General features: G+C 39.7%; 1 protein-coding gene across 1 annotated transcript in view; it reads right to left on the reverse strand.

Moving 5' to 3' along the window:
* bco2a (beta-carotene oxygenase 2a) overlaps nucleotides 1–18052 on the reverse strand; it is a 116058-nt gene that overhangs the window by 47414 nt on the left and 50592 nt on the right. Inside the window, exons 6-7 of the mRNA XM_021618973.3 lie at nucleotides 11019–11147; nucleotides 4628–4788 (exon numbers count right to left, since the gene is read on the reverse strand). Of these exons, the coding sequence (XP_021474648.2) occupies nucleotides 4628–4788; nucleotides 11019–11147 (290 nt within the window). The remainder of the gene's footprint in view (nucleotides 1–4627; nucleotides 4789–11018; nucleotides 11148–18052) is intronic.

The following is an 18052-nucleotide window of genomic DNA, read 5'->3' on the forward strand; positions in this document are numbered from 1 at the left end:
CTGGTCATTTAGCAATTTAGTAAGTAGCTTAGTTACTATTACTCACTAGTGAACATGACTGCTATATGTGCTACTTTTATAATAGATTAGACAAGTTATGATACAGTATCAAAGATTAGCGCTTTTGTACTTCCCATACAGTGACGCAATAAATGCAGACTCTTGGAATTATCTTGTTTGAACGTCCTTGTATCTTGTTTGAACGACTTAGTGTCTCATTCAAATGACTTAGTATCTCATTTGAACTACTTAGTACAAATACAAATGTCATTCAAAGTTGTTCAAATGTCGTTCAAGTCGTTCAAACCAGTCAATCAAACTAGATACTAAGTTGTTTGAATTACTTATTATCTTGTTTGAGCGACTTACAGTGCTGTGAAAAAGTATTTGCTCTCTTTCTGATTTTCTCTATTTTTACATGTGCTTGATACTGAATGTTATCAGATCTTCAACCAAAACCATATATTAGATAATGGGAACCTGAGTTTACAAATAACAACAAAAAAGAATGGATGCTTTTTTTTATGCAACACCCAATTGCCCTGTGTGAATAAGTAATTACCCCTTACACTCAATAACTGGTTGTGCCACCTTTAGTTGGAATGTAGTTGTAAATTTTTATTTTATTTTATTTAACCAGGCAAGTCAGTTAAGAACAATTTCTTATTTACAATGACGGCCTGGGAACAGTGTGTTAACTGCCTTGTTCAGGGACAGAACAGCAGATTTTTACCTTGTCAGCTCAGAGACTCGATCTAGCAGCCTTTTGGTTGCTAGTCCAATGCTCTAACCAAGAGGCTACCTGCCACCCCTACAAGAGATCAGTCTCTCACAACGCTGTGGAGAAATTCCACTCTTGCATGCGGAACTCCTTTAACTCAGTGGCATGTGTGTGTTTTCAAGCATGAACTGCTCATTTCAAGTACTGCCACATCGAATTGGTATTAGGTCTGGACTAATGACTGGGCCATTCCAAAATTAGTTGCTTTTTAACCATTTTCATGTCGACTTGATTGTGTCTTGATTGCTGCATCATCTAGCTGTGCTTCAGCTCACAGATGAATGGCCTGCCATTCTCCTGTAGAATGATCTGATACAGAGCTGAATTCATGATTCCTTTTATTAAGGCAAGTTGTCCAGGTCCTGAGGCAGCAAAGCATCCCCAAACCATCACACCATGCTTGACCGTTGGTATGAGATTCTTGTTTGGTTTTCGCCATACATAATGGGACCGATCTCATCCAAAAAGTTTACCAAAGTTTGCCAGGATGCACCTGGATGATCATCCAGACTCTTGGAATAATGTTCTATGGACAGATGAGACAAAAGTATAACTTTTTGGATGTCATGGGTCCCATTATGCCTGGCAAAAACCAAACACTACACTCCACAGTAAGAACCTTACAACAACGGTCAAGCATGGTGGTGGTAGAATGATTGAGTGTAAGGGGGGAATTATTTTTCAAATAGGGGCATTGGGTGTTGCATAACTTTTTTTAATGAAATAAATTAAAGAAGTATGTTGTGTTATTTGTTCACTCAGGTTTCCTTAATCTAATATCAGGTTTTGGTTGAAGAACCGATGACATTCATTTTCAAAAATATGCAAAAGAAGAGAAAATTAGAAAGGGAGAAAATACTTTTTCACAGTACTGTAATCGTTCCTTTGTCTAATTAGGCCTAATTTGTTATGCAGCTAGACCGTGTAATTGTTGATGCAGCCATTCATTCACTGATTCCATCCATTGAAATGATTATTCATTGACAGTTCTTTGATAACCTAAAGCAGGGCTGCTTTTGAACACCAGAGCATGCAAGTGGACAAGTGTGTAGAGACGAGCAGAGCATAATTCAAGCAGATTTAAAAATGGTGTCAGCCTTCTCTCCTGCTCCAATTTCACTCCGGTGCTGCTCAGCCACAAGCTCTGGGCATGCTCTGCCAAGCATTTTTTATTTCCTTTATCACTGTACTTTTAATTAATGTGACCCCACCCACAATTGCCTAGTGTATATCTTGTTGATATTCTACTTTCTACAGTGCCTTGCGAAAGTATTCGGCCCCCTTGAACTTTGCGATCTTTTGCCACATTTCAGGCTGCAAACATAAAGATATAAAACTGTATTTTTTTGTGAAGAATCAACAACAAGTGGGACACAATAATGAAGTGGAACAACATTTATTGGATATTTCAAACTTTTTTAACAAATCAAAAACGGAAAAATTGGGCGTGCAAAATTATTCAGCCCCCTTAAGTTAATACTTTGTAGCGCCACCTTTTGCTGCGATTACAGCTGTAAGTCGCTTGGGGTATGTCTCTATCAGTTTTGCACATCGAGAGACTGACATTTTTTACCATTCCTCCTTGCAAAACAGCTCGAGCTCAGTGAGGTTGGATGGAGAGCATTTGTGAACAGCAGTTTTCAGTTCTTTCCACAGATTCTCGATTGGATTCAGGTCTGGACTTTGACTTGGCTATTCTAACACCTGGATATGTTTATTTTTGAACCATTCCATTGTAGATTTTGCTTTATGTTTTGGATCATTGTCTTGTTGGAAGACAAATCTCTGTCCCAGTCTCACGTCTTTTGCAGACTCCATCAGGTTTTCTTCCAGAATGGTCCTATACTTGGCTCCATCCATCTTCCCATCAATTTTAACCATCTTCCCTGTCCCTGCTGAAGAAAAGCAGGCCCAAACCATGATGCTGCCACCACCATGTTTGACAGTGGGGATGGTGTGTTCAGCTTTGTTGCTTTTACGCCAAACATAACGTTTTGCATTGTTGCCAAAAAGTTCAATTTTGGTTTCATCTGACCAGAGCACCTTCTTCCACATGTTTGGTGTGTCTCCTAGGTGGCTTGTGGCAAACTTTAAACGACACTTTTTATGGATATCTTTAAGAAATGGCTTTCTTCTTGCCACTCTTCCATAAAGGCCAGATTTGTGCAATATACGACTGATCGTTGTCCTATGGACAGAGTCTCCCACCTCAGCTGTTGATCTCTGCAGTTCATCCAGAGTGATCATGGGCCTCTTGGCTGCATCTCTGATCAGTCTTCTCCTTGTATGAGCTGAAAGTTTAGAGGGACGGCCAGGTCTTGGTAGATTTGCAATGGTCTGATACTCCTTCCATTTCAATATTATCGCTTGCACAGTGCTCCTTGGGATGTTTAAAGCTTGGGAAATCTTTTTGTATCCAAATCCGGCTTTAAACTTCTTCACAACAGTATCTCGGACCTGCCTGGTGTGTTCCTGGTTCTTCATGATGCTCTCTGCGCTTTTAACGGACCTCTGAGACTATCACAGTGCAGGTGCATTTATACGGAGACTTGATTACACACAGGTGGATTGTATTTATCATCATTAGTCATTTAGGTCAACATTGGATCATTCAGAGATCCTCACTGAACTTCTGGAGAGAGTTTGCTGCACTGAAAGTAAAGGGGCTGAATAATTTTTCGTTCCACTTCATGATTGTGTCCCACTTGTTGTTGATTCTTCACAAAAAAATACAGTTTCATATCTTTATGTTTGAAGCCTGAAATGTGGCAAAAGGTCGCAAAGTTCAAGGGGGCCGAATACTTTCGCAAGGCACTGTAACATTAGGATAGTTTCTATTATGAAGGACATGAAATGTATTATGTTATGTTTTAGATGGGCTACTGTAAAATGTATCTTTTTTTGTTTTTCTTTCTCCAATCAAATTGTAAAAAACGCTGTAGGAAATATGATTTCATGTGGAGAAATAGAATCCACACACGGGGGTGCGCAATTCATTTGACCGCTGCAGTTTGAGAATATTTATTCACTTTTATTTATGAAAATAAGCTAATACTGCCTAATACTGATTTGTTTCTGATATTTTAGCTTAATTACATTTATTTATATTGTTTTTATTCCAATAATTAAAAAAAGTAGCCTATGAATTGCCAACCTGAAATATCTGTTAATACATTTGAAGTCCTTCAAAATTGAAACTACATATCCTACTTTTAGAAAGTAGAATATAAACTAGATATATGCTACTGTGGGTGGGGTCACAGTAAGAAAAAGAATAGTGAGGAACGGAAAGGAAAATAGCTAGGCAGAGCACGACCAGAGCTTATAGATTAACTTTACTAGAGCAAAAGTGGAGCGGGAGAGAAGGCAGACAAATTTTTTTTTAAATGCTCGATTTATGCTCTGCTCCTCACTCCACACTCACCCACTTACATGCTCTGGCATTCAAAAGCAGCCCTGCTTTAGGCTATCAAAAACACAAAAATAATCATATCAAATGGATGGAATCAGTAAATGAATGGTTGCAGCAACTTTGCACAGTCTGACAAGCTGCATAACGAATGAGGCCTAATTAGACAAAATAACAATTAAGTAGTTCAAATGTGATAAGTAGTTGAACCGACTTAGGAATTGTGACATTATTTGTAGGCTTTTTTTTAACTAAGTCGTTCAAATGAGATACTAAGTCGTTTCAAACGAGATACTAAGATGTTCAAACGAGAGAATTCAAACTCTACATTTGTATTTTTTTGTTGCTTTGGGCTTCAGGGCTTCGTAATAGAACCACGTTAGTTATTTATTTGCATCATAAAGGCCTTTAAAAGCCTTGTCCTGTCCACCTCTCACCTGTCCCGTGTGTTTGTCTACCAGGTGAAAGACAGTATCTTGTTTGGGGTCCCAGTAGACCCCCTCACTGATTCCCTTTCCCCTCAGTTTAGCTGTGACAATCTTCAGTAGGTCCATCTTGATAGGCTGCTCTATGAACACGACATAGTTCTCTGACATTGCTACAGGAAAAAGGGAAAAGATATGTCACATACATTGTTTTTATCAGGGTTGGGATCAATTTGAATTGAAGGTTTATCCATTTTTCTATTCAAATCACTTCCTGAATTGACTTTCATAGATTTAATTTGTTTTGCTTCAGAAAGAGAGGACGAGATAAAGTACATATACCTGTAAACACACAAGGCATTTTCACAATGATTGTCATTGCTGAGATACGGTTGTGTAGTGATTTGTGAGATTGTGTGTACATGGGTACAGGGAGAGTTAAAACCTTTTAACGCTTAAGTTCTAAATATTAATAACGGGCCTTACATCGTGAGTTATTTTTGCACGCATTTCCATAATTCTATGCTGCTGTTCTAGAATTAGATTGTTGCATTTTGACACTATTCTCTACACTCCTCATTGTATCGACACCACAATGTCTACTTCATATGAGGCTTAATAAAACTTTCTTCCTATAGTAGTAGCAGCGAGTATCTACTGTATAGTATTATTGATAATTGTATAATTAAGCAATAAGGCACAATGGGGTGTGGTATATGTCCAATATACCACGGCTAAGGGCTGTTCTTAGGCACAACACATTACGGAGTGCCTGGACACAGCCCTTAGCCGTGGTTAATTGGCCAAAATACCACAAACCCCAAAGATGTCTTATTACTATTATAAACTGGTTACCAACGTAATTAGAGCAGTACAAATAAATGTTAAGTCATACCCGTGGTGTACGGTCTGATATACCATGGCTGTCAGTCAATCAGCATTTAGGGCTCGAACCACCTAGTTTAAAATTATTATCATCTATATTACATGTATTATCATCTGAAAGAGGCTCTAGTATTAGCCTGTCTGAGGGGCTGCGCATGTGAGATAGGGCGGGAAGCCCGAGGCGCTAAATCTGGTGTATTTGATACAATTGTGGCAAACAAACAAAGTGAGAGCAGGGTATGAGCATATATTACATATGCCGACCATGGTTAAGGCTGGGAAACGCTGGGATCCTAAAAACATTTGAATTAAAAAAAATTGTATTTCATTTATTCTCCCCTGGAAAAACTAGTCTACAGCAGTGGCTTTATTTCGTAACCATGTCAACGTATTATCACCACTGGACATGCCTTGTCACCAAGCAAGGAATATATTTTTCATCAAATGCGATGAGTATTATGGGTGAGTATTTAGCCTGGTCGAGGCGGAGGATAATGAGAACAGGGTGGTGGACAAAGTCATGTAAACAACAAAGTGAAATAGTTTGTGCGGGTGATCAGATTGAATGGTACATGCATGTAATCAGCTATATTGTATGCAGAGACCTTTGCATGAGGGAAGTGATGTTGTGATATATTAAACAATATATATATATATTTTTTTTTTACCTTTATTTTACTAGGCAAGTCAGTTAAGAACAAATTCTTATTTACAATAACGGCCTAACTGAGTTAACTGGGTTGTCAGCTCGGGGGTTTGAACTCGCAACCTTCCGGTTGCTAGTCCACCGCTCTAACCACTAGGCTACCCTGCCACCCCCAATCCCCACAGGATTATCTAGGTCTATGCTTTGGCGCCATTTTGGGGCTGAATGTTACGTGGGTGGACCAGTTATCACTCTCCTTCGAAAACGTGGTTACATTTGTACAAACTTCAAGTATTACTAACTATAAAGTATATTTCTAGGACAACTCGATGTAATGTAACAACTCAAATCATTCTCTTTAGGCTACAGTAGTCTACAGGTTAGGCTAAAGGTTGTTGTATTTGGCAAAATGATGAAACATAATTGCGAGAATGCATTACAAATCAAAGAATAACAAAAGTTGGTTACGTACTTTTCATTTTCTGTCTTATTTCAGAAATGGAGCCCAGGAGTCAAACAAAGTAAACACCCATATGTTACTTTTCTATCTTTTTTTTGTCTTTTTTTAAAGAACATTTCTCCATTTCTCACCCACTACACATCAAATGCATAAAGTCATACATTTCAACACATTTTACAATTGTTGATTGCATTCTTTTGCTGTTCTGTTTTATTTCAGAAATAGAACCCAGGAGTCAAACAAAATATTTCAGTTCAGGTAAACAAACATATGTAAATGGTAAACAAACATCTATTTTTTGGGGAACATTTCCCCAATCCTCCCTGTCAAACACCTCAAGTCATACATTGCAATACATTTTCCAATGAATTTTTTTTTAAATATCAGCATAAATCAACAATTGATCAGCCACTATAAGCCTACTTTCCACTTAGTAGTGCTTCAGGGTGTGGTACTCGTCAAAGCAAGGAACTGCTGTGTCACATAGCTCAGACATGTACTTGCTCAACTTCCTTTGTTCTGTCATCGGGTTGATGTTAGACAGACCTTGCAATGCCTCCTTGTACTTTTTCCTTGCAGGGTGGTCTGAGGGACATCGCTAGGAAAGTGGTGTTCAATGAGGCGTAGAGGATTGTCAGAGGCAGGCCGGCCCCCAGCAGACAGACAACGAGGAGTGTGGTGGTCCTCAAGGAGCTGCCGCATCAGGTTTATCCTGTACAGCTGCTATGAAATCACCTGTTCTGTGACCTGCCAGTGGACAATGTAGCTGTTGAGTAGGGCTATGTCTATTAGGTGGAAAAATAGATTCGGGCACAGGTATGTTCTGGCACACTCAACAAAACACTTCTGCATGTCCACTTTGTCAATTGCTCCCATCTTCTTGTTGTACTCCAAGACACAGTCTGGCTTAATTTTCCTCACTCAGGTGACATAGTTCAGTTTTCCTGTGTTCGACATTTTGGAGGTCTGCACAGTGGACAGAACATGGACATCGTGTTTGTCATGCCCTTTCACTGCCATCATCTCCCCGTTCATTTGGAACGTCACCTCCCCCTTGCTCATTTTCTTTTTGAATAGTGGAATCCCCTTCCTGTTGGATCTCACTGTGCCACAGGCCCCTCCCTGTGTACTCCCTCAAAAGGTACTGTAAAAGTGTAGGGCTGCTGTACAAGTTGTCCACAAAAACAGTGTGCCCTTTTCTGAGGAAGGCTGCAGCATGGCGATCACCGCTGATCCAGATATGCCAAGACCCTCAAAATGGCTTATCTGTGGTGGTGCAGTTGTAGATGATCAGGTCCTGTTCATATCCCATCTGACGGTCACATAAAACAAAGAACTTGACTCAAAATCTGTGGGGCTTTGATGGGATTTATTGGCGTAATGAAAGTCTTTCTTTCCAAGCCATGAGAGACTAATCAATGGACTGTGAGGCACAAACACTCTTCTAAATGCCCTGGTGAACCTGCCCAGGACGTTCCTAATTTTGTGATGGGGGTCAGCAAGGTTGGCAGTGTTATTGTTCTCAAAGTGGAGCACACTCAGCAAGACAAGGAAGTGGTCCTGGTAGATAAAGGTTGGAAAAAAATGGGTCTGCAGCATGGGGTCAGAGGTTCATTAGTCCCTCACAGAGCCTTTTTTCATTAGCCCCATCAGCAGCACTGTGCCCAGGAAGGTTTACATTTACAGTCTTCTCTTTCAGTTCATGAGAATACCTGCAAACAAATATGCATATTTAATAGGCTAAAGGCATTCTGAATTTGATTCATTTGAAAAGAGCCTTGGGTTTTTCTGTTAGATGATAATGGGTAAACTGTTGGTTTCCTGCACCACACTCTCCACCAATTCCTCATCAAGGAACAGTTTAAAACACTCTGACTCTGAAGGGGTTGGCAGGGTGCTTTGTACGCCAGACAGGGTGTCATTGAAGTCTATCTCTGATGGTGTGAAGAGACAGGATCTCTAGTAGCAGGGACCATCCTCTTTAACTTCAACCTCTTCTCCCTCACAGCCTATAAGATTGGCAGCAGCACCAGCATAATGGGGAGGTGAGGGATGCTTATTGCATGCAAGGTAGAGGTGGACACCATTTTCCTCAGACATCTCACGCTCATAGTCCAGAAGGTTGGGGGGGCAAATATTCCTTGTCACTATCTGATTGATCCGACTCACTCTCATACCCAGATTCGTCATCAGAATGACAAAATATATATCGTATCTCCTCTTCAGAGGCATTTCCTTTTGAAATCGGATATTATCTCTATAATCAATGGCTATCAGTGTCTATCAAGAGTTATATTTTTCATAACTATGATTACCATGGGCTGCCAGTTCAGACCCCCTTTCCAGACCCCCCATTTATTGATAAATTCCCCATCATATTAATATTTCCTCCATCATACCCCCACGATACCTCCCCCCATTTCCACCCCCGTGCACTTGAACCCCCCCTCCCCACAAATGAAATTAAACCCTCCACAAACACCCATAAAATGTTTTCACCCAAATCTGGCAACCCTGGTCTCCCTACGGTTAGGCTAGGCAGTGGGCTTGTATTTGTGCGATGATCTGTGAGGCGGTAACATTTTAAACTGTAAACAACTTGTCAAGTCATGTGCTCCGGTTCTAGTATACACCGTAACATTCACATGCAGCTGCTGAAAGTGACCAAAGTAAGTTGATATTTTTTGGGCAATGGGCTCAGCTATATTTGACTTTGTTTATTTGCCTCTTATGCCGCGTTCAACACAACTGGGAATTCTGAAAAATAGATGGTAAAATCATGACATCAGTGATCTTCAGGTCGGAAAGTCGGAGCTCTATAAAGAGGTCTGAGTTCCAGAGTTGGAATTACGAGTTGGTTGACCACTCAAATCAATTATTCCCAGTTGGAGCAAAAAAAAATGAGTTCTCAGTTGTTTTGAATGCGGCATTATAGTAAATGGCATTCTGGGATTAGAACGTTTTTCACTTGTCAAACATAAACAAACATGGCTGTGGATGTGTTCCGTGTAATGCTTGGGTGATGAAGTTCACAAAACTGCGTAATAAAGGTTAAGACCTTTATTTTAAATCAGTACAAAAAAAATGTAAATGCTGTTCAGACAACAATGGTGTTAAGTCGCGTTTTTTGCGTCATAAGTTCTGTTGCTGCAGTTCCAATCACATATTTGTGATGGTACACTGCAGGGACCACACAACAATGATCACAAATATGTGATCATACAGGTCAAAGTGTTAAGGGCCCCCCTAGAGTCGATATGTCAATCTAAATTACATAACAAAATAAATCCCCATCAAAATCCGTCAGTTTAAACGAGAGATACAATACCAGTCAAAAATTTGAACACACCAAGGTTTTTCTTAATTTTTTACTATTTTCCACATTCTAAGATAATAGTGAAGTCATCCAAACTATAACATAACACATATGGAATCATGTAGTAACCAAACAAGTGGTTAGTAGATATGAGTAGAAAATTCCAAATTTTTGATTTTTGTTATTGCAGTGGATGCATCTCAATCCACCACATCCGCCAAACTTGCACTTCCAGTGAAAGGCTGCTGAGCTACAGCAGTGTTTGTCAGACCATGAGACACCCCGAAAATCAGTATTCTGAAAACTTCTGTAGCGTCCGATCGGTTTGACCTAGAACCTATTATGACTACTCTATGGAAAGGAGACTCTCATGAACACAAGTGTCAGGGGGCATGTCTGAAGTCGGTACCGTCGATGTGCCAACTTCTGTTTGCAAACGTTTGGACCATTTGGGCTACAAACTAATGGGAACCCACTGTGGAAAGGGGAGATTCTCATGAACATGATGGTTTTCTTCTTCTTGCACTACGACCCCCATAAGTGTCACGGAACTCATCTGAAGTGGAGCATAAAGGTAGTTTTGTGTCTTCCCCAAAAGAGGGGTTAAATAAGTGTCAAAAAATATATACATATATTTACAAAGTTTTATTTTGCATCTCCTAGATTTAGGACAGACACTTCAAAACCTTGTTTCTTATTTTACATTTTTTGACTGTCCATTTTGCCATTTCTGAAGGTATTATTCAATGCATTTCTATTTTTTTAAATATATTTTATTTTATTTTGAACGGGATCCTAAAATTCTAAGCATCACCCCCCCCTCACAAGTTAAAATGAGACACTAATGTCAGGGTACATGGATATGTATCATATGGGCACATGGATATGTATCATACGGATATGATAGAGACGTACAGTGACAGTAAGTAATGGTTGCATCCCGAATTGCAACCTATACCTTATATAGTGCACTACTTCTGACCAGCTCTTGTCAACATAAGTGCACTATAACGGGACAAGGGTGCTATTTGGGACACAGACATGATTTTGTTTTGGCTCTAATTGCATAGGTATTGCAAGTGTTTGATAGGTTTACCGAAGCTGTGGTAGTAGGAGGGCCTGGCCTTGTCTGCAGGGACAATAGAGCACAGCACTTTAGCCCCCTCCAGGGTTTCCTCAGGGTTGTTCTTCATAGGGGGCACTTTGATTATGTTATACAAGGCACCTAAAATGACAGGGACATAGTTAGTACACAACCTCTCACAGTGTTGTAATACTGTGTCACAACACTGGTGTATGCAATAAATAATCACCTAAACTCACAGGAACACTTTCCACACAACCTGTCACCCTGTGATATTGTGTCAGTCACGTAAAACACACACTTGTATTTAAACAAGAAATACTTGTATATAAGTATCTCACAGAGATTACAGTAAATAATATGCTGTCGGAAATTAAGACCCAGTGTGCTCATTGTTCAACACAAAAACCACTGTTGTCTATGGGGTTGTCATGACAGCTTGGTATGTTTGAGGAAGATCGTTACCCCCTCACCCATTTGAGATAGGCAAAGCGTAAATAAAGCTTGTAAAATATATCTTACCGGTTTAAATCCACACTTAATTCTGTCTCGTCACACTGAGGTTTAAGGTGCAATATGAGGTTTAAGGTGCCGTATGTATAATACAATATGTTCATTAAAGGGACACTTCAACATTTTATGTCTCCTGCACCATACCAGTGTCTACATACGTGGAAACAGTAATTTTCTACATTTGGAATAAAAGGTTCTACGAAAATGACCTCCTAGGTTGTCAAAGTTAAGAAGTGGTGAAGTGCCCCTTACATTGAGCTTGATGAAAAACCAATCACGGCTCTACAGTGCTACCATTTTGGTTGCATATGCTCCTAAATATTTTGCTGTGCTACCTGGAATTTTTATTTGGGAGCACCAGTGCAACTAGAAAAAAATCAAACAACATTTAGTAGCTCCTTCACAAAAATGTATTTGTTGCTGGAATCTTCCCACAACTTCCCAACTTGCCACTACTCTGAATCTCTACTACTGAATCTGCGGCAAACCTTTTGCAACTATAATATTTATTCCCTCTAGTTGCAAACAGTTCACCAGTGATCTTTTTCTGGCAGACAATTCTCTCAAGATTCTATTTGTATCTGTAGCAAACCTGTGGCAACAACATTTACTGCCACCAGGTTTACCAGAAGCCGTTTCCGGTGAACACATCAGGCGGTGAAGAGAGTTGGAGGCGATGAAGAGACTTGAGTTGAAGGAGAAAGAGGCCACAGTGCTGAAGAAGATCTGGACACATTTATTGCAAAGAAGGTGGATTTTTTTGCATTACAGAAGTGTCCAAGAAGTCCAAGAAGCTGCACATCATTATATCTGCAGCCAAGAAGTTATTGGGCCTCCAAAACTACAAGACATGGCAGAAGCACTGCAAGGACAACTGTCGCCAGAAAATGTCCCACCCTCACAGGATCCTTCTGAGCCTGTATCTGATTAGAATGTTGTTAGAAAAGCAGGCTGATTTAGTTTAATTTAAATGTCATTATTGATAGTTATTATGGATGTGTATGTACAGTTCAAGTCTGAAGTTTACATACACTTAGGTTGGAGTCATTAAAAATAATTTTTCCACTCCACACATTTCTTGTCAACAAACTATAGTTTTGGCAAGTCGGTTAGGACATCTACTTTGCATGACACAAGTATTTTTTCCAACAATTGTTTACAGAGATTATTTCACTTAAAATTCACTGTATCACAATTCTAGTGGGTCAGAAGTTTACATACACTAAGTTGACTGTGCCTTTAAACAGCTTGGAAAATTACAGAAAATGATGTCATGCCTTTAGAAGCTTCTGATAGGCCAATTGACATCATTTGAGCCAAGTGGAGGTGTACCTGTGGATGTATTTCAAGGCCTACCTTCAAACTCAGTGCCTCTTTGCTTGACATCATCGGAAAATCAAAAGAAATCAGCCAAGATCTCAGAAAAAAAACTGTAGACCTCCATAAGTCTGGTTCATTCTTGGGAGAAATTTCCAATCTCCTGAATGTACCACGTTCATCTGTACAAACAATAGTACGCAAGAATAAACACCATGGGACCATGCAGCCATCATACCGCTCAGGAAGGAGAGGAAGTTTTGTCTCCTAGAGATGTGCAAATCAATCCCAGAATAACAGCAAAGGACCTTGTGAACAGGCTGGAGGAAACAGGTACAAAAGTATCTATATCTACAGTCAAACAAGTCTTATATCGACATAACCTGAAAGGCCTTCAGCAAGGAAGAAGCAACTACTCCAAAACCGCCATAAAAAAAAGGCAGACTACAGTTTGCAACTGAACATGGGGACAAATATCATTCCTTTTGGAGAAATGTCCTCTGGTCTGATGAAACAAAAATAGAACTGTTTGGTCATAATGACCATATTTATGTTTTGAGAAAAAAGGGGAATGCTTGCAAACCCAAGAACACCATCACAAACGTGAAGCACGTGGTTGGCAGCATCATATTGTGGGAGTGCTTTTCTGCAGGAGGGACTGGTGCACTTTACAAAATAGATGGAATAACGAGAAAGAAAAATGATGTGGATATATATTGCATATATTGAAGCAACATCTCAAGACCGGTCTCAGAGCAAATAGCCTGGATTGTTAGTCCCATCTCATTCCTCGCTCTCTTCCATGAGTCATTCAGCACGCTTGTGGGCGTGCTTGCAGGATGTACTATTTTTTATTCTTTATATATGAATCACAAAATCATGTTTCTAGTCTATTGCATAGTTACAATGTGTAATCCTTGATGTACCAGGAGCAGGAGTTGTAAACACTGTTGAATTCTACAATTTTAATACATACATGCAGACAGCATCATTCACACAATGGAGTTTGATACACCTGGTATTGGATACGACAGAAAAAAAACTTCGAAATAGCGATTTTCATAAATTAACTTAATGACACAAAAATATGCACAATCGTTTGTCTCTACGTTAACTAACAGATTCCTCTCAATTGTAAATTTTCTGCTTGACTCATTATGACATTATAACTACTTACATTTGCCTCCCCGTAATGTTTTGTCAGCCATATTTGCTGAAGAAAGTCACCAGGTAGGGGTGGCTCCGCGTCAAATTCATTCAATATTATTTGTCATATAAAAACCTTGGCACCCAAATGCATAATGGGTGCTTTACCTCCCCCTGTGGTGGTCTGGAGCAATGAAGCCATGACGCTGGGTACCTCTGAGTCCCGCGGTGTAAACTCAAACTTTTAAAGGAGGAACCACTGTAGGTCCACCCCATGTTTTGCTCCACAAACAAATCTGATGAAAGCCCTTCATATAGTCTTAATCAAAGCCCTTGACGATGGTTTAGCTGAGCTGGTCACTCAGCTAGCCCAGGAAATAGGGAGCTCCATTAGGGAAGAAATATAAAAGTGGCAGGTCCAGCACTCATGAGCCACCAGTAATTACAGAGAAGATCATCACTCAGAGTTAGCAGGATCATTACAATATGTAGACCTCAGTAAAATGAAGTTCATCATTGAATCAGATGTGAAGGAACCTCCTACATATAGAGGAGAATTCTGAATTCAAATGTGGTTACTAGCTAGCTAAGGTATTGTATGTGGGGACAATGTCTAGTTCCTCGACTGATCCCAGTCCTTTGTATTGTGCGTCTATGTTATAGAAAGAGGCGACAATTGGCAGAACATATTTGTGCTCTACAAATGTTTTGTCTTTTCTTTAGGATGCAGAGAGAGACTTCTGATTCATTAAAACAACCTAATCTCCAAAATCCACGTCTATAGTCTCAATCAATCACACACAACACAGCACCGGTTACACTAACGTTAGCTTCACGACCAAGGTCACAACGCTAGTCTACTGAAGAGTTGTCACGGAATATAACTAAATGTAAATGTTTTGTTGATGTTTACTAGCTAGCTAGCTAACTATGTCAGTGTCTGTAAGTGTGGCTAGCTAAAGTTAGCTATCTAGCTACTTCGCTAGCTAAGTCTGACACTTTGTCTGGACTGTCAGACACTGTTTCACTCGTTAGCTAATGTTAGCTGGCTAGATTAGTCACATTAGCTAGTATTGACTTATTCTCTATCTGGGTTAATTTGTCAGGCTTATATCATGCTTGCATGGTGATTGATTGAGTTAGCAAATTTTCCCCCAACATCGGACACCCCTAACTTCGGACACTCTCTAACGGTTGGAGGATTAAATCACCTCGAGCTCAACATTTAATTGGACTGGAAAATACCAGTACGTTTTGCGACTAAAAACACCCTTCTAAAATAGCTGAACACCGATTTTCATTGCATTTATGTAAATTAAATTAGGTTGTGAGAGTTTTCAAAAAAGTTATAGATATATATACATACAGTGCCTTGCGAAGGTATTCGGCCCCCTTGAACTTTGCGACCTTTTGCCACATTTCAGGCTTCAAACATAAAGATATAAAACTGTATTTTTTTTGAAGAATCAACTTCAAGTGGGACACAATCATGAAGTGGAACGACATTTATTGGATATTTCAAACTTTTTTAACAAATCAAAAACTGAAAAATTGGGCGTGCAAAATTATTCAGCCCCTTTACTTTCAGTGCAGCAAACTCTCTCCAGAAGTTCAGTGAGGATCTCTGAATGATCCAATGTTGACCTAAATGACTAATGATGATAAATACAATCCACCTGTGTGTAATCAAGTCTCCGTATAAATGCACCTGCACTGTGATAGTCTCAGAGGTCCGTTAAAAGCGCAGAGAGCATCATGAAGAACAAGGAAAACACCAGGCAGGTCCGAGATACTGTTGTGAAGAAGTTTAAAGCCGGATTTGGATACAAAAAGATTTCCCAAGCTTTAAACATCCCAAGGAGCACTGTGCAAGCGATAATATTGAAATGGAAGGAGTATCAGACCACTGCAAATCTACCAAGACCTGGCCGTCCCTCTAAACTTTCAGATCATACAAGGAGAAGACTGATCAGAGATGCAGCCAAGAGGCCCATGATCACTTTGGATGAACTGCAGAGATCTACAGCTGAGGTGGGAGACTCTGTCCATAGGACAAAAATCTGTCGTATATTGCACAAATCTGGCCTTTATGGAAGAGTGGCAAGAAGAAAGCCATTTCTTAAAGATATCCACAAAAAGTGTTGTTTAAAGTTTGCCACAAGCCACCTGGGAGACACACCAAACATGTGGAAGAAGGTGCTCTGGTTAGATGAAACCAAAATTGAACTTTTTGGCAACAATGCAAAACGTTATGTTTGGCGTAAAAGCAACACAGCTGAACACACCATCCCCACTGTCAAACATGGTGTTGGCAGCATCATGGTTTGGGGCTGCTTTTCTTCAGCAGGGACAGGGAAGATGGTTAAAATTGATGGGAAGATGGATGGAGCCAAATACAGGACCATTCTGGAAGAAAACCGGATTGAGTCTGCGACAGAGATTTGTCTTCCAACAAGACAATGATCCAAAACATAAAGCAAAATCTACAATGGAATGGTTCAAAAATAAACATATCCAGGTGTCAGAATGGCCAAGTCAAAGTCCAGACCTGAATCCAATCGAGAATCTGTGGAAAGAACTGAAAACTGCTGTTCACAAATGCTCATCCAACCTCACTGAGCTCGAGCTGTTTTGCAAGGAGGAATGGGAAAAAATTTCAGTCTCTCGATGTGCAAAACTGATAGAGACATACCCCAAGCGACTTACAGCTGTAATCGCAGCAAATGGTGGTGCTACAAAGTATTAACTTAAGGGGGCTGAATAATTTTGCACGCCCAATTTTTCAGTTTTTGATTTGTTAAACCTCTTAGAGCTCTAGGGGCGCTATTTCATTTTTGGATAAAAAACGTTCCCGTTTTAAGCGCGATATTTTGTCACGAAAAGATGCTCGACTATGCATATTCTTGACAGTTTTGGAAAGAAAACACTCAGTTTCAGAATCTGCAAAGATTTTGTCTGTAAGTGCCCCAGAACTCATTCTACAGGCGAAACCAAGATGATGCATCACCCAGGAATTAGCAGAATTTCTGAAGCTCTGTTTTCCATTCTCTCCTTATATGGCTGTGATTGCGCAAGGAATGAGCCTACACTTTCTGTCGTTCGCCCAAGGTCTTAGCAGCATTGTGACGTATTTGTAGGCATATCATTGGAAGATTGGCCATAAGAGACTACATTTTCCAGAGGTCCGCCCGGTGTCCTTTGTCTAAATTTGTGCGTAATCTTCAGGTGCAGGCATTTTCTCCTGGGATTCAGGAGAGAAAGCATGTTTCCAAGAACGATGTATCAATGAAGAGATATGTGAAAAACACCTTGAGGATTGATTCTAAACAACGTTTGCCATGTTTTCAGTCGATATTATGGAGTTAATTTGGAAAAAAGTTTGCGTTTTGAGGACTGAATTTATGGATTTTTTTTGGTAGCCAAATGTGATGTATAAAACGGAGCTATTTCTAATACACAAGGAATCTTTTTGGAAAAACTGAGCATCTGCTATCTAACTGAGAGTATCCTCATTGAAAACATCAGAAGTTCTTCAAAGGTAAATGATTTTATTTGAAGGCTTTTATGTTTTTGTTAATGTTGCGTGCTGGATGCTAACGCTAATGCTAACGCTAAATGCTAACGCGAAATGCTAACTCTAGCTAGCTACTTTTACACAAATTATTGTTTTCCTATGGTTGAGAAGCATATTTTGAAAATCTGAGATGACAGTGTTGTTTACAAAAGGCTAAGCTTGAGAGATGGCATATTTATTTCATTTCATTTGCGATTTTCATAAATAGTTAACGTTGTGTTATGCTAATGAGCTTGCTGATAGATTTACACAATCCTGGATACAGGGGTTTTTTCATAGCTAAACGTGACGCAGAAAACGGAGCGATTTGTCCTAAACAAATAATCTTTCAGGAAAAACTGAACATTTGCTATCTGAGAGTCTCCTCATTGAAAACATCTGAAGTTCTTCAAAGGTAAATGATTTTTTTGAATGCTTTTCTGTTTTTTTGTGTAAATGTTGCCAGCTGAATGCTAATGCTAAATGCTACGTTAGCCATCAATACTGTTACACAAAT

The sequence above is a fragment of the Oncorhynchus mykiss genome, chromosome 10 (assembly GCF_057628025.1).
Source record: "Oncorhynchus mykiss isolate SJ-2025 chromosome 10, ASM5762802v1, whole genome shotgun sequence".
NCBI lineage: Eukaryota > Metazoa > Chordata > Actinopteri > Salmoniformes > Salmonidae > Oncorhynchus > Oncorhynchus mykiss.